Source organism: Lycium barbarum, chromosome 1 (genome assembly GCF_019175385.1).
Source record: "Lycium barbarum isolate Lr01 chromosome 1, ASM1917538v2, whole genome shotgun sequence".
Taxonomy (NCBI): domain Eukaryota; kingdom Viridiplantae; phylum Streptophyta; class Magnoliopsida; order Solanales; family Solanaceae; genus Lycium; species Lycium barbarum.
In genome coordinates, this window is record NC_083337.1 from 1,124,423 (window position 1) to 1,148,149 (window position 23,727).

The 23,727-nt window shown below is 34.6% G+C and overlaps 2 protein-coding genes across 6 annotated transcripts; one reads left to right on the plus strand and one right to left on the minus strand.

Moving 5' to 3' along the window:
- Window positions 1-314: 314 nt before the first annotated feature.
- On the minus strand, window positions 315-10,807 carry LOC132628256 (FHA domain-containing protein DDL). Of its 5 annotated transcripts, none has more exons than XR_009578099.1 (11): window positions 10,653-10,807; window positions 8,571-9,586; window positions 8,277-8,305; window positions 7,358-7,424; window positions 7,046-7,103; window positions 6,108-6,200; window positions 1,803-1,917; window positions 1,677-1,719; window positions 1,528-1,573; window positions 1,352-1,422; window positions 315-709 (listed from the first exon to the last, which is right to left on the minus strand). XR_009578099.1 is itself a non-coding variant. In XM_060344032.1 (11 exons), the coding sequence occupies exons 2-11, from the start codon at window positions 9,555-9,557 to the stop codon at window positions 673-675; spliced, it is 1,551 nt and encodes a 516-aa protein (XP_060200015.1). In that variant the 5' UTR covers window positions 9,558-9,586; window positions 10,653-10,807; the 3' UTR covers window positions 315-672. The 5 variants fall into 5 exon arrangements, 4 of the variants coding, with proteins under 4 accessions (XP_060200015.1, XP_060200032.1, XP_060200024.1 ...); XM_060344032.1 differs by having other exon boundaries at window positions 1,672-1,719; XM_060344049.1 differs by having other exon boundaries at window positions 1,672-1,719; window positions 8,571-9,583; window positions 10,653-10,806.
- A 7,407-nt stretch (window positions 10,808-18,214) lies between these two features.
- On the plus strand, window positions 18,215-23,275 carry LOC132628278 (tryptophan synthase beta chain 1). The gene is made up of 5 exons (XM_060344071.1): window positions 18,215-18,576; window positions 20,558-20,914; window positions 21,962-22,404; window positions 22,523-22,617; window positions 22,946-23,275. Exons 1-5 carry the CDS (start codon window positions 18,262-18,264, stop codon window positions 23,119-23,121), a joined length of 1,386 nt encoding a protein of 461 aa, XP_060200054.1. The 5' UTR covers window positions 18,215-18,261; the 3' UTR covers window positions 23,122-23,275.
- Window positions 23,276-23,727: the final 452 nt, after the last annotated feature.

Below are 23,727 nucleotides of genomic sequence, written 5' to 3' on the forward strand. Positions count from 1 at the left end.
TACCGAGGGATACTTCCCATTCTTTTTCCTAATGGTTAGTTGTCGATACGTATTTACGGAGCTAAACTTTTTACTAAGAGAATTCAAAAAATATATAAACAAATAAACACACAAAAAGGCCAAAGAAATTAACTCCTATTTGTATATATAAAAAGTAATTTTAACATTATATATGCAATGTAGTTGAGGCCTGAGGGGCATGCAAGTTGATACGAATACCATTGTTAAAATGATGATAAAGCATGACCAATTTTCGTGATGGGATGTTAATCCACTATCCAAAATCATTAAATTCAATTTCTATGACAACGAAATGGAAAAGGAGAAACATTCACTGATTAAAGGAAATGTGAGTGCACATTCACAAGTAACAACCTAATCAACAATTACATAATCCCATTTTTGGGGAACTAAGAGCTTATAAACAAACTGGAGCAACCATCCAGAATGGTAGAGGCATATAAACCAAAATTTGCATCAGCATTAAAAAAAACTTTGCAAGCAATGGCCAAATCTCAAGCACATTACACGATTTCAGCTGAGCACTTGCAATGGCTATCATGCTGGTAAACTCGGCATACCAAATATCTCATAGTCTGAATAAAAGTGTCCAACATCTTATAGCCAAATCGATGCAAATGACACATCTGTCGAGCATTTAAGCGACTTTCATCATGCTGAGTTCTCGTGAAGTAGCACATACTCTCGGCTGCAAATATTCCCATCAAAACATTAATGAAAAACATGCCGGAGAGCGTTTAGAAACAGTCCATTAAAAATCACCTTTAAATTTTAAGATACAGAGTTAATTCAAAAGTATCAAGTGCAAACTCCTCACGGCAAAGCGGGTGTAGATGAAAGAATAACATAAAACAAGCTAATTCAAACTCCTAAATCAACTCCAAAATCTTGTTAAGTTGTGTGATAAATTGCATCTATGATAAAATGAGCAATTGGAGTCAATGATGTTGATGGGAATTGAAGATATGAAATGAGCAATAACGGGGATTTTAATCTAAAAGAACAAAAATAGCAAAAAGATAGAAGTAAAGCTCAGATAAGAGACTTAGAGCCTGTTTGGATGGGCTTAAAAAAAAGCTGCTTATAAGCTGTTTTCAGCTTATAAGCTGCTTTAGATAAGCTAAGCCAAATGGGTCCAATTAATTTTTTGGGCTTATTTTAAGCACAAAATGACTTTAAGCTGGCCAGCCAAACACTCAAAAAAACTGAAAACAGCTTATAGGCAACTTATAAGCCAATCCAAACGGGCCCTTATTCAAACTATCAACATAATTTTTAGAAGATAAAAATGAAGCCTGTAAATTCAAGCAAGTTAGTGAAAGAAACTTACCTACTATTACCAAACTTAAGAGTATCCTTTTCAAATAGCTCATAGTATCTCTCTGGCTCAATACGAGTTTCCTGCACACAAGAAAGCGAAGGTCATCAAACCATGGGGAAAACCAATCTTATCCTCTACACACAACCTTATACATTAAGAGAGTAGAAAAGCAAAGCATGACTCACATTAATGAAAGTACCATTAGTGCTCCCAAGATCCATTACATATGGCCTACACACCCATTAAACAGACAATTGTCAGTAAGTTATACATAGAGATTTATGTCACAAACTTGTATCAAACAACTGAGCGCCACAGTCGCACCGCACCTTACTTGCTTCGATGAAGTGCCATCAGGATTGTCCTTCTCAACTTGCCTATAATCCAAATAACCAAATATCAAAATCAAACAGACTGTCAAATTTTGAAAGCTGAATTAGTACTTGGGACTATATTGTACCTGTACTGGAGGACGGCATGTTGCTTGCTGCAAGATGGGTGATCCGTAGGAATGTCTGCAACCCTCCTTTCTCTCCCAAAAAGATAACAACTTTGGCGGTGAACATACAGAGGCTCTACATAAAGGAAACTACATCAGATAGATCATTCTCCATTACCATTAAATATCCCGTAGGAAAGTGAGATGAAAGTAAAGACGGTAATCCAATGTAGGGGAGCTCAGTGATGCAACCACTACAATATTCATAACGAAGACGATTTCTTTCTCTCTTTTGGTTTCGCAGGAAACGAGGGGGGGAGGGTGTTGAAGTCAATCGAATATGCAGACAGGTTGAAGGAACATAATTCTCGAATAACCGAGAAGTGCACCAAATAGATGATACTCCCTCCGTTTCAATTAATGTGAACCTATTTCCTTTTTAGTCCGTGCCAAAAAGAATGATCCCTTTCCATATTTGGAAACAATTTACTTTTATGCAATGATTTATAGTCACACAAAATATATGTGCCTCATTTTACACCACAAGTTCAGAAGTCTTCTCTTTTTTCTTAAACTCTGTGCCCATTCAAATAGGTTCACATAAATTGAAACGGAGGGAGTATAAGATAATGTCATGTCCCTCCATTTGAGATGTCATAGATTCCATCTTGATCCTGCCAAAACCCACTTTAACGATTTAAAGTAAAAGTTCAAAGACACCCACCCTCACACTAACATCCATATATCACAAGCTTAATGTTTTTCAAGCTCAATGAAACTTGTTCCGCCAAAATATTCGGAGTCAATTAGACGTACCTCTCCTGTAATTACCACGTGACAGTCACACTCTCGTCTAATTAAAGAAATGAAAAACTACCCCTGCTACTTTGGCATCTCCTGAGTTTTACCTCTACCCTTGTTTCTCAAAAAATGGAAAATTGTAACATCATGGAAAGTCACGACCTACGACGTATTATAGTAATATTTAGTTAGTAATCGCGTAGTTTCTTTCCTTCAATGTGTATTATCATATATTGTTTCATTTGCTTTGTATCTTGCAGTCATATTTTATTTGATACCACGACCATGCTCAAATTCTTTTCTTTTCTTTCGAGCCCAGGGTATATTGGAAACATCCTCTCAACCCCACAAAGGTAGGGGTAAGGTCTGCTACATCCTACCCACCCCAGACCCCACCTGTGGGATTACACTGGGTACTCGTCTTCGTCGATAAAATGCATGAATCAGTTACAAAAATACAAGAAAAACCTATAAAAGAAAGCCATCAGATTAATTCTCAAACATGCATACCATCCTATGTAACTCTTAGGAAATACAGGTTTCTGCAAATTTACAAACGAAGAGGAGGATCATTTAGTTTTATTAAACAGCTGGGAATCTCATATTGTTCTGCCATAGTTCATCTTTAAACGCAACCAAAAGTCAGATAGGACATTAAGGCAGTATCAATTGTAATGGATAGTTATGATTTCTACCGACCATATTACAAAGAACAAAGACATCAGTAAACTTTTATTATAATGGGAGTATTTTTACAAAGAAAGAGGGGCTGGTTTCTAAAACCTGGAAGTACAAAAACCTCCCTCAACATAATTTAATGATCTTTTATATAGAGGATCGATACAACAAACTACTAAAATAAAAACAGTAAAATGGCCAACAATATTTTCTAGCCGACAAACGAAAAAGTAAAAGGTACAATAATTTAAAACAAACAAAAAGCTAACAAACAAAAAACTTTAACAAACTTTATTAAAGTTTGTGCTTCCTTCATTAAAGTCGATGATCCCTTTATTAAAAGTCTTCGTTCAGCATTATTGCTGGGTCCTCTTATCATTTCATTTTTTCTTTTCCCTTATCACTTGCTTGTGAGGAAGATTTCTTCCACCTGGCTCTTAAATTTCTTCAAGAACTCATCAATATCTGCGGTATTACCGAAAGGCTGAGATTCTCCTGCTAAATTATTGTCCTCATCCTCATTATCTGTAGTATTAACTGAGGCCATTGATATATCTAAAGGCAAGGAAGGTTATTAACCGTTTCCTTGATTTTTCTAATAGCTTGGGTATGATTCTCAATCCAAGCTTTAGGAATCTTTTTTAATCTATTATATAAAATAGATCTATCTTTAGCCAAATCTTTATAAAATGGCGAAATATAATTCAAACTTTCAAGAAATCTCTGGAGTTGGGTTTTATCAGTAAGATTTTATAAAATCCAAAAAACAAGGATGATATTCCACCCTCATACTCTAATGCCCTTACTAAGGATGATCATCAGGACATAGCTTCATATGAGCAAAGTAATAATAGAGAGGTAATACTTCTCCTTGAAACTAACGACCTTCAATGGAAGGATGAACCTTAGCAAATAATGCAAAGGTAATTGGACTCAGCGTCATACGCTAATCATACTTATAAATACAGGATGGATTATGAGATGATTCTCTCTTCCATCGGATCGGGAGAATTTCAACATTTTTATCCTGCAAATAGCAGAAAAGTTTATAACTTTTCAAAAATTATAATAAAAAAAATCTTTACTCCACAAGAATGGGGAATAAGTACACTCAGAGAAAGCGAATATCTCCATCCTGAGCAGAAAATCCCTGTTAAATTCAATTACTGGGACTATGTTGAGAGTTTTAATAAAGCTTTATTATATGAAAATGCTAATAAAAAGCATTCTTGGTTTATTAAAATATGTGCTAATGTTTATAAACAGCATACCAAATTGATTTTGTCAATGGTGGATAAATTATGGTCCATCCGTAAAAATTCTACCAGAACCATTCAAAAGTTCATATATTGAATGGGTCAAGGTTTCTCCTAAATTAATAGACTTGAAGAATGATAATACATTTATTGAAGGAATTGCTAATATGTATTTCTTCATTAAATTTTCAATTCCTTGGATCATGAAAAGGTCTGTGGAAGTGGGTTATACCCCTCAAAATATTCCTTGTCTTCATAGAGTTTTTTATACAAAATTCTAGAAAAACTCACTCAAAAGTCGGACAATGGTAATATCCATGGGCAAGAACTGACTGATCAAATTACTACAACTATAGCCAGTATTCAATTAATACAAAGCATCAGAAAGAGGCTCATAGCCCATTCAATCACATCGCAAGACGACTTCAAATGAAGTAAGGACTTATGTCTAACTCAGAGATTTTAGCTTCTTAATGGAAGAAGCTAAAAATGATTTAATGGAAAACCTAGAAATTGAATTGCCTTCAGATCTATCAATGGCCTCAGTCAGCCTTTCGATAATACCGAAGATATTGATGAGTTCTTGAAGAAATTTAAGAGTCAGGTGGAAGAATCTTCCACACAAGCAAGTGATAAGGGAAAAGAAAAAATGAAATGATAAGAAGACCCATCAATAATGTTGAACAAAGACTTTTAATAAAGGGAACATCAGCTTTAATAAAGGAAGCACAAACTTTAATAAAGTCTGTTAAAGTTTTTTGTTTGTTAGCTTTTTGTTTGTTTTAAATTATTATACCTTTTACTTTTTCGTTTGTCGACCAGTGTACTGTTTTTATTTTAGCAGTTGGTTGTATCGATCCTCAATATAAAGGATCATTAAATTATGCAAGAGGCAGGTTTTAGAAACCACTCTCTTTCTCTCTTTGTAAAAATACTCCAATTATAATAAAAGTTTGCAGTTTGCAGTATCTCAACTTTTTCTGAGCACAACTTACAAGTTTTCGATAATTTTCTTTTTATTTTGTTTTAAATTTTAATTTAGTATTCATATTTAGCCTAAATGATAGGCTAAACACCTTGTGTTAAACTATATCACACTAGACTACTAAGTATTATGGTGAAAATGCTTTAATTAGTTAAGATTCACCAAAGATGGTAATGAGGTCGGACAGAGAATAACGCAAGCGAAATGTTTAAATTCAAGCTGATGGTCCTGTTTGTTTGCCCGCTGAGCCGAGGTGGCGTTAGGGCTGTTTTTGGATCTGTTCTAAGTTAGACAACCTCCATGCCAGGGTTATTGACCCAGTAAAAAGTCCCTCTGTAGTATCATCTTACCGTGCAATCCGCCGCTATTTAAAAGATAAAAGGAAGCGTGTGTACTCAAACTTGCAATACTACAATGTGCTAGTTATTGGCAGAGTGACACTACAATTTTGAATGCACATAGAAGACATTTGTTAAAATTGAATATTTCAAGACATACTTAAAAAAAAAAAAAAAAAAAAAGCAAATGGGCCATGAATGAAGCAACTCAAAAGAAACATACACTGCGGCGAAAGAATGAATAAATAGAAGGATCCAGCAAATGTACCATTAAGGACTTCACCACCCTTAAAGACATACAAGCGCCATCTTATGTCGGGTTTTCTAGCATCTGGTGGCTCATTGAAGAGAAGTGTTATACCTGGCATGAAACAACATACAATGAGGAAAGTCAAATATATAATAGAGGGGTATTCTCTTTGTTAGGTGACAAACAGAAGCCAAGATATGCTCTCTTTTTCCTCTCATGCTCGAACATAAGGCAAAATCTCCTATCGCCGACAAGGTGTTCATTTTCTTCCCAATAATTTCACTTTCAAGACATCCATAGTATATGTTAAAGTTTTTTTTTTTTTTTTTTTTTGGAGAAACCATAGTTAAGACCATGTTACCCGTAATATGGACAATCAGTTAAACTGTATTAGTTTGTGGGCGGATCAAGTTCACAATGTTACAAGCTGACAAGACCTAGAGCAATCCATGCCTGAAAGCCTCAGGGGCTCACTTGATCCAGTTTCATCAATACCTCAAAATCTAGCTTCAGGTTTCAATAACTTGTTGGCAGCAAGACATCAAGGTCACCAATGCTCAAAACTAAAGTAAAGATACTTGAGAGTTGAGATTATGTGTGGATTTTCTCTCAAATTAATTTGTATGGTCTTTCCACTATATGCAGCAAATAACGACTTTGTGGAAGAGAAATGAACTTTGCTTATGAAAAATGAACAGATCAAATAATTTCCCTTCAATCCAGAAGCCCATTAAGGTGGTACCGGCGGCAATAATAGAAGGATGAACTTGAGATCTTTTAATAAGATTACAGAAACGAGCTCCATGGGAAGATTACCCAAAAATCCAGTGGAATTTTGAATTTACTAACTCTCGGGAGAGAAAGGCAATATAACTTGCAAGAGAAGTAGCTGCAATAAGAATGTAAACTCATTCATCAAGTTAAAGCCTTTAGCAACTTTAGTCGCTAGTCATTACCTCTTACTCGATTAGTTTCTTCTGCAAGCTTTCCAGAGAGCTCAAATGAAGGCTTATCCTGTACATCATAGAACCAATAAATAATGTTATTACAATCATCTAATTAAGCTACTAATCAAAAGGCTGTAAGATCCACATATCTACATAATAACTGCATAATAACAATCAGTTAAAGTGAGAATAAACACAGATCATCGTCACACCAAAATCAGGAAGGACGCCCTTTTTCTTTGTAATTTAAAGCAAAATAATGGAAACTGCGGGTCAAAATTGATGGAATGAAACTCAAGGTAATTTGGGAAGAAATGATACTTTATTTTTAGCTTCCAAGGCCTTCTCAGCTTCCTCCATTTTAGATAATGAGTCATCTTCACCATTCCTGCCCAAGCAAAGGAATACTTATTAGCAATTCAAGCTTATATACTTCTCACAGAAATTCAAGTCTATATGCAAGCACATCAGGAGAACATACCAGATGTTCACGAATTAGAAATCTTTGCAACAAGTAAAACAGAGATTCAAAAACTCAGCAGTAAGCAGCAGCATCCATACAACAAAATCACTATATTGACCCACTAAGCACAGTACTTTTAAGGCTTTGAGAAAATTTATTATCAATACCCCAATTGGTACATAAGTAAAGTAATAAAAGTCAAATGACTTATGAGCTTATAGAGCTAAGTGCCTAATATATGGTAACATAGCACGTTACTACTGTCAATCAGCAGTACAACAGGAATACCCAGGACCCTGAGATTTACTGCCCAAATTCACATTGTTTAACAGCCTAGTACAAATATGTTAAGCTTTCTACAAAAGAAATATTCCAGTATGTTTGGAATATCTGTCCCGATGATGCTAATTGATGCACCATTTACCAGGACTCAAAAAATAAATTCATTAGATAATGCAAATTAATACATGTAATTGTGATGATTTCTCCTCCAGACTAACCTGCGCTAACAATTAATTTAACCTTTGTTCCATCAAAACAAATGTAATTGTAGTCAAGCTAAATCCTTAATCTCCAAATACAATTTAAACTATTCATAAAAGGAACAGGAGGGAGCCAGTCTAAACCATCTTGCTCAACCAAGCATGAGAAAGATGGCAATTTACTCCAAAATGTTCAAAATTCATCAAAGCATGTGTTTATACGTTCCTATGACCACTATGATCAGCTAAATCTACTAAATTAATATTCTAATGGAGAGATAAGGCAGCAACTCACCTGTGTTCACCTCTCCTTGAACTTGTCCCCTGCACAACAGAAGCACCTAATAAGAGCTCAACTTTAAAACTACAGTAAGTGTAAGCTGTCAACCATATTTTCTTGCTTTACATCTTTCATCATTACTTTGCTTCCCCAGTCTAAATGGGAGATAAATAGAAAGAAAGGACAACTCAGTGGTGAATCTGTCAAAGAGTACTATAAGTTCTAAGGTTTGTCACAAGCAAGTAAAATGCAGGCATCGTTAGTTTCATATAATGGTAAAAGTTAATGTGATCGAATATCACCAGACACCTCAGCATGTGCTCTACTATCCCCTGCTGCAGGTGATCTCGATCTGTGCCGACTCCTATGCTGACGTTCTGAAGGTGAAGCCGATCGACCATTTCTTGACTTATGAGATCCATTGACTATTGCGTCCTTTCCTGATTTTTTCTCTCTCTTTTCACTGTGCATCATTCTGTCAGAATCCTTTTCCCTATGTGTAGTCCTATCGCTAAATCTTCCATGATTTTTCTCAGGCTCCCGCTCCCTTAACTTTTCTTCAGTCTCTCGTTCTGCTCTCCTTAGTCTTTTTGTTCGTGGTGAGGGTGAGCGAGATTCAGGCACCATTTTGTCAGAATCCTTTTCCCTATATGTAGCCCTATCACTAACTCTCCCGTGATTTTTCTCAGGCTCCGGCTCCCTCGGCTTTTCTTCAGCCTCCCGTTCTGCTCTCCTTAGTCTTTTTGTTCGTGGAGAGGGTGAGCGAGAGTCAGACAACTTTCTGTCAGAATCCTTTTCCCTATGTGTAGCCCTATCACTAGCTCTCACATGATTTTTCTCAGGCTCCCGCTCCCTCGGCTTTTCTTCAGTCTCTCGCTCTGCTCTCCTTAGTCTTTTTGTTCGCGGTGAGGGTGAGAGAGGTTCAGGAGACGGCAACTTGGCACGTCTAGGAGACCTGGCTCGGCCTGAAGACCTCTCTCCCTGTAACAACTTCGAATCTGGAGACCTTGACTTAGCTTGTTTGGGAGACTTCGTGCGACTTGAGGGTTTCTCTCTGATTGGGGAGATTGATTTTCTACGCTTTGGGGACTTATTGCGACTAGAAGGCCTCTCTCGAGCAGGCGAAAGAGGAACAGGAGATCTTGACCTTGCGCGGCTTACAGGCTTCTCTGCTACAGCTGAACTTGCAGCATGTGAACTTCTTTTCCGAGCTGGTGACCTTTCCCTGTGTGAAGGGCTCCTCCTACGAGGAGATCCACGACCCCTGGCAGGTGATCTAGAGTCACTGCGCCCCATTATAGAGGTTGAATTGACTGGTGAATCTTCTGAGGCAAAAAGTAAAAAACATAGGATTAATCCTTCAGAAAAACACCCATAAGCAAAATCAAAATTATTTGACAAGTACAAAAATCCATCACTCTTTTAGACAACCTACCCATTTGGAGCACATAACCAACAAAAAATCCAATTCTTTAACTATACTTAAGTTTTTGAAAGAATTCACACACATACACAAGTTACATTTTCCACAATATGCTTTCATATCCTGAGACTCAAAATTATTCTACTTCCTTTGTTTCGATTTACATGATACTCTTCATCTCAGTAACTTTCACTACTTTCAAGCTTCAAATTTTATATTTTGATACGTCGTCTTCCCTAACAAACTACATTGCACCTTTTTTCTAATAAGTTCTTCTACAACCACTTGATAAAATCTATGTTGCTCAGACTCTACAAAAATGTTGTTGCACGGGTGTCTAACCCAAAAATGCACTACTTTTGAAGGATCCAACATGCACACGACGACATTTTTCAAGAGTCCGAACAACATAGGATAATCCAGACAAAGCCAAATTAACACTTTAAACTCATGTCCAGTTAAACAGTAATTTAGAGGTAATTTCACACATTAACCTTGTTCTGCCGATTGAAAAATTACATATACACACCGTTACAGCACAACATATTACTCCAAACAAACAATTCGACTAACAAAATTAGCCTTAAATATTTTCTAAATAACTTAAAAACCTTAACTTTAATACCAAAAAGGAACCATAAGTATCCTTCAATTGCAAATAATTCAAAAAATATGCAAGTTGCATCAAATATTTTTTTAAAAAAAAGAAGTTACTAAAAGTAAAACCTTTAAAAATAACTCGTTTTCTAATGAAGAATTGTTAGTGTGAAAGCTGCATACAGTTTATAAGCGTGAATTCAAACAATACTCAAATTGCATCGAATATTAAAAAAAAAAAAAAAAAAAAAAAAAAACTCGAAGTTAATAAAAATAAAACCTTAAATATTATTCATTTGCTAACATAGAGTGTGTGTGTGTGTGTGTGTGCGCGCGCGCATATATATAGTGTGAAGAACTGGAGTTTTTACCCAAAGCTGATAAGAATTAGGGTTTATCGAGCATTGGAAACAATTGGAGAAAACGATAGTGATGATAGTGTTGGATCTTCGGGTTTTTGGGCTTTTTGTAATGGGCTTATGGGCCACTTTCTCCAGAAAACATCTTGGACGTTGTGTCCAATGGCCCAAAGTAATGTCACATTTAGCTAATATTGGGGCCTAATACCCTTAAGAGTTCGCTCAACCCAAAATAATACCAAAAAATGACTGGCTGGCTGAAAATAATGCCAAGGCTGACCGGCCCAACAGCCCAAGCTGCTACAGCATATATACATATGTTGGGATTATATATACACTTTATATATAAGAATGATACAGTTTATATACATATACTGGAATTAATCATACATTTATTATACATAAATTATACGTTAATTATACCTTTATTATACGCATATAATGCAATAATGATATGATATTTTTTTTACATATACAATAGTGATCATATTATATACCATAATGACACGGTTTCTATAATACATTTTTTATACGTATGATACACTTTCTATACAAGACAGATACAGTTTATATACATATGTTGGAATTATATATACACTTTCTATACAAGAATGATACGGTTTATATACATATGATACATTTTATATACATATACAGCAGGGGTACATATTATATACACATATGATGCAGTTTTTATACATATGATATATTTTATATACATATACAGCAGGGATACATATTATACACACATATGATACAAATTCTATACATCAAAGCTTTTTCAGTCCTGCAATGGCGTCTTCATATGAATCCTCTACTATTTTTCGTAACCTACAACGCCTAAATAAAATTGGAGAAGAAGGTGGAAGAGGAAAGAGGAGGAGAAGATGAAGAAGAAGAAGGTGGAAGAGGAAGAAGAAAAATAGAGAAGGCAGAAAAAGAAGGGAAAGTGGAATTAGTTTAGTGGTTATAATTTGGGTTTAAAAGAATTGTAGCCATCTCGGATGGGATAAGTTTTGGCCGACCGGCCATTTATGTCCTTTCCCATTTCGGTTATATGTTTGGGTTAAGGGATCGTTCGGTACGCGGACTTAAATTATTTCGAAATTATAATTCTGGGATTATAGTCTTGGGAAAAATTTATCCCATCGGGTAAAATAATTCTAAGTTTGATGGATAAAGTGGATATATTATAATTAAATTTAGGCTTCATGTTATAATCTGTTTGGTAGAAGGTGTAAATTTATTATGGGATATGGCTTTTGTTCTAGCTTGTGACTTTTAGCTTGTTTTGATTTAAAAATAAGTGCTTAGAAGTACTTTTTATTTTATTTTGCCCAAACACTACAAAAATGCTTAAAAGTTACTTTAGCTTAAAAGCACCTAAAATAAGCAAATCCAAACAGGATCTTAATCTCAAACTTAATCTTGGAATATCTCACATTATCCCGCGTATCAAACGATCCCTAAGGGACATTTGCACTTGTTGTGCTGGCCTGTAATATTTTCCCCTCAAGCCTAATAATTTTTTACGGAGTATAAATTTATATTTTTCGCATCATAATAATCCACAAGTTATGCTTTGAGTTATGCAAGTATTGAATTCTGCATAAGTAATATCACGTTTGGTAGTTGGTTAAGAGAAACGTTTTTGTTTTGTGTGAAATTAATAAATAACTAAATTCTTTATAAATAATAGGTAGATTCCTGCATTACTAATACGTGCATAACTCTAACCAGCTACCAAACGACTCCAATAATGTGATTTAGACATCTTAAACAATCTCTCCATTCTAATTTACTTGACATATTTCAAATTTCAGGATTCAAACAAGTTTTCCTCTGACCATAATATTTTCTATGTCTTTTAAATTTTGATTGTCAATTATTGTGACTTGTAATACTTTTTACATAATCTACAAATACGTAAATCTTATCTTAAAAAAGTTTAAAAATTCTTTATCCCAGTACGCAATCAAAATTTACAAGCTTAGTAGGCGTTTGACCATTCAATATAAAATCACGATTTCATATTTTGATTTCAAATCAACGTTTGTTTATGAAATTTGCACAAAATTTCAACTCCAACTTTACATCATGATTTCAAATCCCAAATTTTCCAAAAAGGTATGATTTGAGATTCTAAATTATTTTAAATGTAAAACTTGACTCATAAGTTCATATTTTGTAAAAAAAATCATAAGTTGGTAGGTATATTTAGCAACTATATTTACCAATCATTTATATAAAACAGTAAAAGATCTACAAGTTGATAATATATTTATAACAAATTTATAGCTTGTTTGGCCAAGCTTATTTTTCTCCAAAAGTACTTATTTTTTTTCAAAAAGTGCTTATTTTGAAAAAAGTAAAGTGTTTGGCCAAACTTTTGGGAGAAAATAAGTAATTTTGGGAGTAACAGAAATAGTTTTTCAGAAGCTAAAAAAAGTAATTTTTCTCCGGAAGTACTTTTTTAAAAAGTACTTTTGAGAAAAATACACTTAAAAACACTTTTTAAAAGCTTAGCCAAATGTTAACTGCTGCTCAAAAGTGATTTTTAAATTAATTGGCTAAACACAAACTGCTTCACACAAAAAAATACTTTTTAAAAAAGCATTTTTCAAAGAAAATACTTTTCAAAATAAGCTGATTTTAGAAGCTTAGCCAAACAGGCTATTACTCTTATCAACCATTTACCAACTGCATTTACTTATACAACTCATGTTCAATTTTCTTTTTTATTGAGCCAAAATTTGATCATTTGATGTTGTATTTTTTAGAAAGACCTTCTAATAGCGTATTAATTTTGTTATGAACTACGATTTGCTAATTTGGTAGGATTATATAAGAATTGAGAAAATTTTGAATGGTTTTCACAACCGATGTTTTTTTTTTTTTTATATGAGAAAAAATACAACTTAAAAAATTCTAATTACATGTCCAAATAAAACTTTAACTTAAAATTATCATCATTTTAAATTACGAATTTCAAATCATGTCCAAACGGCTTCCGACTCTCGAAATAGAAATTGTGCCACATATGTAACTGACATTGGATGTGATTGTTGTTTGGTAAGAATATATTTTTTCTGAAAAGCAAAATCAGCCGCGTTTCACAAACTTCCCCGATCTAAACTTTCCAAAAGACAAAGAACAATTCAGCTTTTTTGTTTTTTTAACTCATTATCCAAACATGGCCTTCTCCTCCACCGTATCTACCAAACATCACCGCCTCTATTCCACCTCCTCCAACTTCCCCTAAATCCCAAAAGCACCCCTCAAACTCAACAAAATTACACTTTGCCCCTCCTCCTCAAAGCTTCTTCCTTCCCTTGCTCGTGTCCTTACAGAAATAAAGATAATGCTCATATTAAAATTTCAAGATACCTTACTAGTCCCTAACAGGTTTAGCCCATCTTATCTTAATTACAGTAACTTTTAAATACAAGCAAATCTTGGGGTAGTTTGGTAGCTAGTTATTTATATGTAAAATTAATAATATGATGTTTGATTTGCAATTTAAGAACTCATATAACTAATTCATTTATTAGTTATAATGTGTAATAACTAAAACCATGTATAACTAAGTCATGCATTAAATAATACATAGATTTCCTCATAATTAGTCTTTGTATTACTAATACCTGTATAGTTCTAACTAGCTAACGAATGACCGCTAAAAGTTTAAAATATCACCTGATACGCGAGATAAGGTGAATATTCCAAGATTAAAGTTGGAATTAAATTTATAATGCATTTATTTGACGATCCCATCTTATCCCATTAAATTTGAGATTATTTTATTCTAATTAGTCCAAAACTTATGATTCCAAAACTATCATACTACTACAATAACAACATGCCCAGTAGAATCACACAATGTGAGGTCTGGAGAGGGTAGAGTGTAGGCAAATCTTACCCCACTTTAAAAGATATGGAGACTGTTTTCGAAAGACCCTCGGCTCAAGGGAGAAAGCAACATAAAAAGTTAGATAGGGATAAGCATATTAAAAATAATATGAAAACGAGGAATAACAAAAGCGAGAAAGTCATGATAGAACAATGTGAAAAAAAAAGAGCATTAGTTACCATAGATAATAAGATAATTAAAGTATAAGACCCACTAAATATAAGCAGAAATCAATTTTTTTATCCGTGAACCAAACGACCATAAATGAATATTTTTCTGAAAGGCAAAATAGCCACGTTTCACAAAATTCCATCGTCTCACTACCACCACCCCTATTTAGGCAAAATACATCAAAACACCCCTAAACTATACCCGAAAAATCGATATCACACATAAAATATATGAGCGACCTATTACACACCTAATATATAAAAAAGTGATATTATTTGCTCCCTGAAAACTGATATGACATAAAATGTAAAAATAACTAAAAAATAAGCGCGTTTTAATTAAAATTAATTCATTTTTCTTTTTTTTTAATACCAAATTTATATTTTTTTTATCCCATCCTCTCCCCCAACCCCTACCCCTCCCTTTCTTCCAACCCCCACCCATCCCTTTCTTCTCTCCTCCCCTCATTTCCTCCGTAACCCAAAAATGGAATTTCAATTTCAAATGGAATCTCCTCACCCTCATTTCCTCCCCCATCCTACCCCAAATCCACAACCAATGCCAGCACCTAAACAAAATATCCAATTTCAATTTTTTTGCATCAGTACATGAAAACAAGCCAAAAAAAGAAGAGAACAAAAAAAGAAGAGAACAAATTTCATCAAGCTATTTTCAAAGAAAAAAAAATAAAAAATGGCAAGGACTGCTCGTCCTCCCCCGTCACTGTCAAGAGCTCCGCTTCACCCAAATTCATGAAAAAATTTGCAGCTGTTGGATGTCCATGTTCCCCCGTTCTTCCAATTTTTTCCGATTTTTGTTTCATAAAGCTTGCCTCTGTCTTTTTGTGTAGATTACTGGTTATTTGGGTGAATATTTAAACATATGAGCAGTTGGATGCAAGAGAGCATTTTGAATCCAATTTGTGTAGCTTGAATTTTCTGGTGATCGAAATGATATTAGTGGTGGGTTTGAAGGTGGGTGATTAAGTAGTAGTAAAATTACTAATACTCCCTCCGTTCAAATTTATTTATTCACAATTGTTGGAGGATTGGTGGTGGTGAAAGTGGTGGCGGATTGGTAGTTCTGGTTAGATGGGGTGGTGATGAAGAAGATATAATTATTGAAGGATTTTTGGTACGACATTCATGGATGGTAGAAGTTGAACTTGTTTTTTTAGCATGAATTTCACATTTGAGCTGAAAATGTGAAAAAGAAAGGAAGGGTGGGGGAGGAGGGGAAAGGAAAAAAAATATAAAATTAAAAATTAAAGAATTTTTTGACGTGGCGCTGACGTGGGGAGAGAGTGTGTACACTCTCCCCTAGTGTAACTGGTCATATTATATGAGGGAGTAAAAAATATCACTTTTTCATATATTAGGTGTGTAATGGATCGCCAGGATAGTTTAAGTGTGAAAATGACTTTTGGGGTATAGTTTAGGGGTGTTTTGATGTATTTTGCTCCCCTATTTATTAAACTTTCGTCCATATATTCTTGAGCTTTCCAAAAGACAAACAGAACAATTCAGCTTTTTTGTTTTTTAAACTCTTCATCCAAACATGGCCTTCTCCTCCACCATTTCTCCCAAAAATTGCCGCCTCTCTTCTTCCTCATCCTCCAACTTCCCTAAATCTCAAAATCCACCCCTCAAATTCAACAAAATTACACGTTACCCCTCAAAGAATCCTCTTTCCATTGCTTGTGTCCTTACAGAAAAACAATCAATGGCGGCTCAACCGGTTTGGTAGCTGGTTATTTATATATAAAAATTAATACGGTATTTATAATTTAGCTAAATACTTAGATAGCCCCTTAAACTTGGCAAGTTTTGTAAGATGGACACTCAAACTTAGCAAGTGATCAGATAGACACTCGAACTTGACAAAAGAGTGTCTTTTGGACATCCGTGTACATATGCCCAAGTGCGTGAAATACAATTGCTTCAAATGTGTTAAGTGGACCAATTGTTAAATGACAATTTCAAAAAAAAAAAAAAAAGATAAATGTAATCTTTTCCATCTTCTTTCCCACCCTCTTTTCCATCTTCTTTCCCAAGAATAAAATCCGTCCAAGATATACCATTAATTGAGTAAAGATTTAATTTTTAGAAATACTCATTTCTTGAGGGATGTTTGATTTTTACAATATGCAACTTGAATAAATTCTAAGATTTATCTGTATTAATTATGTTTTATTGAGTTTTCTTCCCTAACATTCGATAGTCTACTTGAATTTTTATGCTTTTTGGGTGATATAGTAATAACCTAATGATGAAAAAGAAGTTGGTATGAAAAAGAAGTTGATCTTTGTAAAAATGAAAAACATGAAGCTAATGATCGAAGGAGAAGAATGATAATATAATACACTCTGTCCCAATTTATGTGATATTTTTTTTTTTTAGTCTGTCAAAAAAAAAAAATACATTTCCTTATTTGACAACAATTTAACTTTTAAACTTTATCTTTTATGCTTAACGAGATGATCTATAACCACACAAATATCTTTGACTTATTTAGGATCACAAGATTCAAAAGTCTTCCTTTATTTCTTAAATTTCATGCCTAGTTAAATTATCACAAGATTCAAAAGTCTTTCTTTATTTCTTAAATTTCATGCCTAGTTAAATTATATCACATAAATTGAGACGGAAGGAGTCGCAAAGAAGAAGTAACTGAAAACTGTAGGATCCACATTAAGTAATATATTGAAATGTAAAAGATCAACTACATTAATATACGTAAGAAATTATGTGGAAAAGAAGAAGAAAGAAGAAATCATAACTTAGTCAATCGCTCATATGCGCGTGCAGAAGATATCATTTGTCACGTCAGCATAAAATGTTTAAAAGACACTCTTTTGCCAAGTTCGAGTGTCTATCTGGTCACTTGCTAAGTTTGAGTGTCCATCTTACAAAATTTGCCAAGTTTAAGGGTCTAACTAGGTATTTAGCCTTATAATTTAGAACATGCATAACTAATAGCACTACATGTAAAAATTATGAGGTACTACTAAAAATTAAATCCTACTCACTAATCTCTACATAAAATAATACATGGATCTCTGATATCTTATAATCAATTCCAGTATTATTAATACATGTATAACACTAACAAGCTATCAAATGACCCCAATAACTAGATTAAACATCTTAAATACTTCTTCAGTCTTAATTTATGTGACATTTTTTAAATTTGAAGATTTAAATGAATTTTTTACAAATAATTTTTCATATGGCCTTAAAAGTATTTTAAATTATCAATTGTGGTGATTTATAGTACATTTTATCTAGTTTATAAATATGTAAATTTCATCTAATTTTTTATATAATCTTTATCTAAATACATAATTAAAATTGATAAGTTTGGTGCTACGTAAATTGAGACAAGTTAGACTCGTTGGATGTGACTGCTGTTTGGTAAGAATGTATTTTTTTCTGAAAAGGAAATTCAGCCACGTTTCACAAACTTCCCCTATTTAAACTTTCCAAAAGACAAAAAAGAACAATTCATCTTTTCTGTTTCTTTAAAGCTCTTCATCCAAACATGGCCTTCTCCTCCACCATTTCTCCCAAAAATTGCCGCCTCTCTTCTTCCTCATCCTCCAACTTCCCTAAATCCCAAGATCCACCCCTCAAATTCAACAAATTTACACTTTACCCCTCAAAGAATCCTCTTCCCATTGCTTGTGTTCTTACAGAAAAACAATCAATGGCGGCTGAACCGGCGGTTCTTCAACGACCCGATGCGTTTGGCCGGTTCGGTAAATTTGGCGGGAAATATGTACCTGAAACCCTAATGCACGCGCTTGATGAACTTGAAACCGCGTTTAAATCACTCGCTACAGATGAAGCTTTTCAGGTACACGCAAATGAAATTTTAGTTTTTTTTTTTTTACTAGTATTGAAATGTGCATTTTCAGGCTCATTATTTTAATTTGCACAAATGTTCAAATTGATGATTTGATTTCATTTTCTTTTAAGAGACAAATTGTTTAGTACTTGTTTGGATGGTTATTACATATATAGATTCATAATGTATCATAATAGTATAATGTACTGTACTGTTTTGAGGCTATAATGTTCGGATAGATAGTATCGTTTCCTGTATTGAAATGTGGATTTTCAGGTTTTCGCAGATGAACTTTTAGTTTTTTTTTTTTTTGGTTTTAATTTGCAGAAAGTTTGATTTTGTTTGTTTTAGGAGACAAACTGTTTAGAAGTATTGAATTGTGGATTTTCAGGTTCTGGCGGATGATTTTTTTTTTTTAAATATTTTAAATTGATGATTTGATTTTGTTTGATTTACAAATCAAACTGTTTAGTAGTATTGAAATTTGGATTTTCAGGTTCTCGCGGATGATTTTTTAGATTTTTTTTTTAATTTGCTTAGCAGGCGTTTGGCCATAGATACCAAAAACAAATTCACTTTTTTTGGAATTTTTGAAGTTGGAGTTGGAGTTGTGTTTGGCTGTAGTTTTTGAAATTGTAGTTTTTGGTGAAATGTAGTTGTAAAAAAGTGATTTTTTTTTAAAAACAAGTTTTTTTGAGTTTTTGGTATTCTGGAATACAACTTCAAGTTGTATTCGGAATATTTATGGCCAAACGCCCAAAAGTGAAAAAAGTGAAAAAAAAATTCCGAAAAAAAGTGAATAATTTTTATGGCCAAACGGCACCTAAGTATTTCAAAATGATGATTTGATTTGATTTGATTTGCTTTACAAGACAAATTGTTTAGTAGTATTGAAATGTGGATTTTCCAGGTTCTTGAGTTTTTTGTTTTGTTTTAATTTTCCAGGTTGATAAGTTTTCGAATCGGTGATTTGATATCAGTTGCTTTAAGAGACAATTTTTTTAGTAGTATTGAAATGAAATGGGTCCGAATAGAGTAGAATGGATAATATGTAGTATGATGTTGATTCATGATATTTGATTTCATTTCTTTGGTTGCTATTTTTTTATTAAACTTTGACCCTGCAATAACCTGCATTCTATCATGGATATGCTAGTCGAATTTTAAAAGAGATATAATTAGCAACAATTTTCAGGATTTAGTTCTGTATCGTTTGATCTTCTACCCTTTTTCGTGGATAGAGGTTCCTTAACTAGCTTAGGGTAGAAGGGGAGAGTAGGCGAAAACCATAAGCAACATTTCCCTTGCATTTTTTGCAAAGAAGCTGCTTTCACACCTTGAACACAAACCTACAAATCGCAAAAGGAGGAACTTTACCATGGCACAAAGGCTTGTCCTCAGTATCAGGACCGGTAACTGTGCAGTGGGTGCCGACGTGCCGTATACTCCTCTTAAACTATTAGTTCATCGAGTCATCAACCTTGATTTGCAAAGGAAGCCGGTGATGTAAAATATGTCTCTTTGTAGCTCCTAGAATCCCTATAGATTTAACATAGGGCTATACTTTTGTCTTCACACTTTTGGCATAATGTACATAATCAGATAATCTAGCACATTTTTAGTGCTGTTTATGAATAAAAGCTTACCATTTCCACAAAATCAGCTTCTTTCTACCTCCTGGATATGTGGACCCAAGTAAGGTTGATTATTCAACTAGCAAATGCTATTTCCTTTCTTAATAGTTTTGTTGCCTGAACTTCTGTAATTTGATAACTGTAATTTGATAACAGAGGTTATCAAATTACATGAGTGAAACGTTTGTTGGACTTTTTAGCACAGTTCAAATCTTCTGGAAAAGAAATTTTAGCTATGATCTTTTCTTTTTGTTAGCAACTCTCGTTTGTTCGTTTTCAAATCCCATTCATTGTGAAGGCTTGTGGTGTCCCACTTAAAGCATGTAGCTTTTTTAACTGATTTTTGCTGTCTGCAGAAAGAGCTAGATGGAATATTGAAAGATTATGTAGGCAGAGAGAGCCCTCTTTATTTTGCAGAACGACTTACTGAGCACTACAAGCGTCCAGATGGCGAAGGGCCTCTGATCTACCTGAAAAGGGAAGATCTTAACCACACTGGTGCCCACAAAATCAATAATGCTGTTGCCCAAGCTTTGCTTGCCAAGCGCTTGGGCAAGAAACGCATCATTGCTGAGACAGGGGCAGGTCAGCATGGTGTTGCCACCGCTACTGTTTGTGCTCGCTTTGGTTTGGAATGTATTATCTATATGGGTGCTCAAGATATGGAGAGACAAGCACTAAATGTCTTCAGAATGAAGCTTCTTGGAGCTGAGGTTGGTTTCGTTTGTACATTATGAGTTGTGGTTGTTCCTAGCTTACTTAATAGAGATCATTATGCAAAGAATTTAGTGACTGACTTTGCTGTTCCATGGAATTCACCAGTGTGCCTTTCATTAATTTGCCATTTAACTTGTCTGATAACTTCTCTATGTCCACTAAGATGCATTTTCACTCTGCAGATGTGTGGCAACTTTTCCTTTTTAGTCTGTCCCACAATAATGTTCATTTTTCTCATAAAAATATGTTTCAAACATATTCTACTAGAAAAGAAGGGGGAAAAACTAGAAGGGATGTTATTTGCTCTTTCAAAAACTACTTTCTTCTATTTTCTTAAGAAAAGGAAGGGCCTCACATCTTCCAACGAATATATAATAATTCAATTTTACAACTTCTAGTTAATAACCGTATTGAACTAGGAAAGTTAGTTCGGTACGAGGGGAGTAAGTTTTTCGTTGTATCCGATGCTTATTGGAGTTCTCTGAGAATGGTAACATTCCTATGCTTATTGGAGTTCTGATGTGGTAAATGCTGTCCACAGTTTCAGTGACCAAAAGTTTTAAGTCCCTAATACTGTTAATGGCAGGAATTAGTAATGATTAATTCTGAGTTTGATGTAGAGCTATCAGGAGGATATATCTAAATAGATAAGGAGATGGAGTTACCTTTAAAATCCATGAATGAGCCTTGATGGATGCAAATGCAAGTAAGAAGTTTACCTGCAAATTGTGTTCTGCAACACCCGTATAAGCCATCACAGTTTTCTTGATTTGACTGTCTGAAAGACCAAATCCGAAGTGTGTTAACTGTGACTCATCTAAAGGACATACAATTACATAGTATTAACAAAATTGAACAAAGTATTTTGTTAGATGGTTACTTTTGGCTTAGTTTTCTTCCTCTTTGTCACAAGTCAAATTGCTAACCATGGATTCTCTATTTAATAAGGACTAGTTTTTATAATTTGAGCAAAAATAGTTTGAACCAGTTTTTCCTTGAGTTGCTAGCATTTCTTGACTTCATTTTCCATAATTTACATGCAGGTTAGAGGAGTCCACTCTGGGACTGCTACGCTCAAGGATGCCACTTCAGAGGCTATAAGGGATTGGGTTACAAATGTCGAAACAACTCATTACATACTTGGATCTGTTGCCGGACCTCATCCGTACCCCATGATGGTAAGAGAGTTCCATGCAGTGATTGGCAAAGAAACAAGGAAACAAGCATTGGAAAAATGGGGTGGGAAACCAGACGTGCTTGTTGCTTGTGTTGGTGGAGGCTCAAATGCTATCGGACTGTTTCATGAGTTTGTTGATGATAAAGATGTCAGGTTGATTGGTGTAGAGGCTGCTGGTTTTGGTATAGACAGTGGAAAACATGCTGCAACTCTGACAATGGGAGAGGTTGGAGTACTGCACGGAGCTATGAGCTATCTGCTGCAAGATGAAGATGGACAGATAGTTGAGCCCCATTCCATCAGTGCCGGGTAATAACTTCTTTTCTTGGTGGTGAAAGTTTGAGCAAGCCGTTCTATAGAGGTCTTTACATCTACTTAACGGTCCATTTTCATTTTTCTTTTCTTCTCTTCCTTATGGCATTACTAGATTGGATTACCCTGGAGTTGGGCCAGAGCACAGCTTTTTGAAAGACTTGGGACGAGCAGAGTATTATAGCATTACTGATGAAGAGGCTTTAGAAGGTGACTGTTGACTTCTCTACTAGTTCCTGATTCTAATCTTGGTTCCATTTGAACTCACTCTTTTTTTGTTGTTTATCTGAGAATTAATTCAAAATAACACAAAACGGCTTGCACTTGGTTTTATCCTATGTTGTTTGGACCCTCCAAAATGTTACAGCACCCGTGCCGGATCTTCCAGAAATACATAGCTTTTGGAGGATTCAACACACACCCGATAATATTTTTTTAGGAGTCCAAGCAACATAGGTTTTAGCTTTCGTCATTACATCTTCGTACAACATTCTAAGTTTCACTAATGTTCTCGTGCTGCGCTGATTTTTGTTTGCAGCCTTCAAGCGATTATCTCGGTTAGAGGGCATTATACCTGCGCTCGAAACATCTCATGCACTGGCTTACTTGGAGAAGTTGTGTCCAACTCTACCCAATGGGACTAAGGTGGTGCTTAACTGCAGTGGTAGAGGAGATAAAGATGTTCAGACAGCTATTAAGTATTTGAAGGTTTGATTGAATCCCTTTTGGATTCATTTTGTACTTTAGGAAACTGAGTGGATCATGTTTGTTGTATTAGTAAAAATGCCATTCTGATGAATACATGTTTTTCTTGACGAAATGCCATTCTCATGAATAAAGATTTTTCTTGAAGAAAGTTTTTGTTGGAGCTGATGGTTCAAAACCCTTGGTAGCCGTATCTTTTGATTACATGAGAAAAACTTAACCGCGATGAATTTCCGTGTAACCCTCTTCTTTTATTCGGGCTTGGAATATGAATACGCTCACACATGCGGAGTTTTTAATATCTGCTGTTGTACACAAGTTGAAGAAACTCTTTTTGGTACAACAGTTGTGCAAATGCAGGAGCCGAAAATTTCACGGTAAATTTTGAGTGAATCAGCAAGGACACCATCTTGCAAGGCTAAATATACCTTGCAAAAATATTCGTGGATGACTACTGATAGCGAAGTAATAGCACAGTAGTACCGTGGGGGAAAAAACTTTGTGGATGATTGATAGCAAAGTGATCTTGAAAGACAGGTGAAAATACTTCACAAGAGTGAAATAGTAGTTACCATGGAACACTAAAGCGAGAAGAACCCATGAGTGTGAAATAGA

What these genes read in the sequence shown, in the direction of transcription:
- LOC132628278 (XM_060344071.1), top strand. Translation starts at nt 18,262, where the DNA reads ATGGCCTTCTCCTCCACCATTTCTCCCAAAAATTGCCGCCTCTCTTCT. An exon ending in TGAAGCTTCTTGGAGCTGAG is followed by an intron (nt 20,915 to 21,961) that starts GTTGGTTTCGTT and finishes ATTTACATGCAG; the next exon opens with GTTAGAGGAGTCCACTCTGG. An exon ending in CCCCATTCCATCAGTGCCGG is followed by an intron (nt 22,405 to 22,522) that starts GTAATAACTTCT and finishes TGGCATTACTAG; the next exon opens with ATTGGATTACCCTGGAGTTG.
- LOC132628256 (XM_060344032.1), bottom strand. Translation starts at nt 9,557, where the DNA reads ATGGGGCGCAGTGACTCTAGATCACCTGCCAGGGGTCGTGGATCTCCT. An exon ending in AGAAACTAATCGAGTAAGAG is followed by an intron (nt 6,201 to 7,045) that starts GTAATGACTAGC and finishes GTTTCATGCCAG; the next exon opens with GTATAACACTTCTCTTCAAT. An exon ending in ACTTCATCGAAGCAAGTAAG is followed by an intron (nt 1,574 to 1,671) that starts GTGCGGTGCGAC and finishes ATGGGTGTGTAG; the next exon opens with GCCATATGTAATGGATCTTG.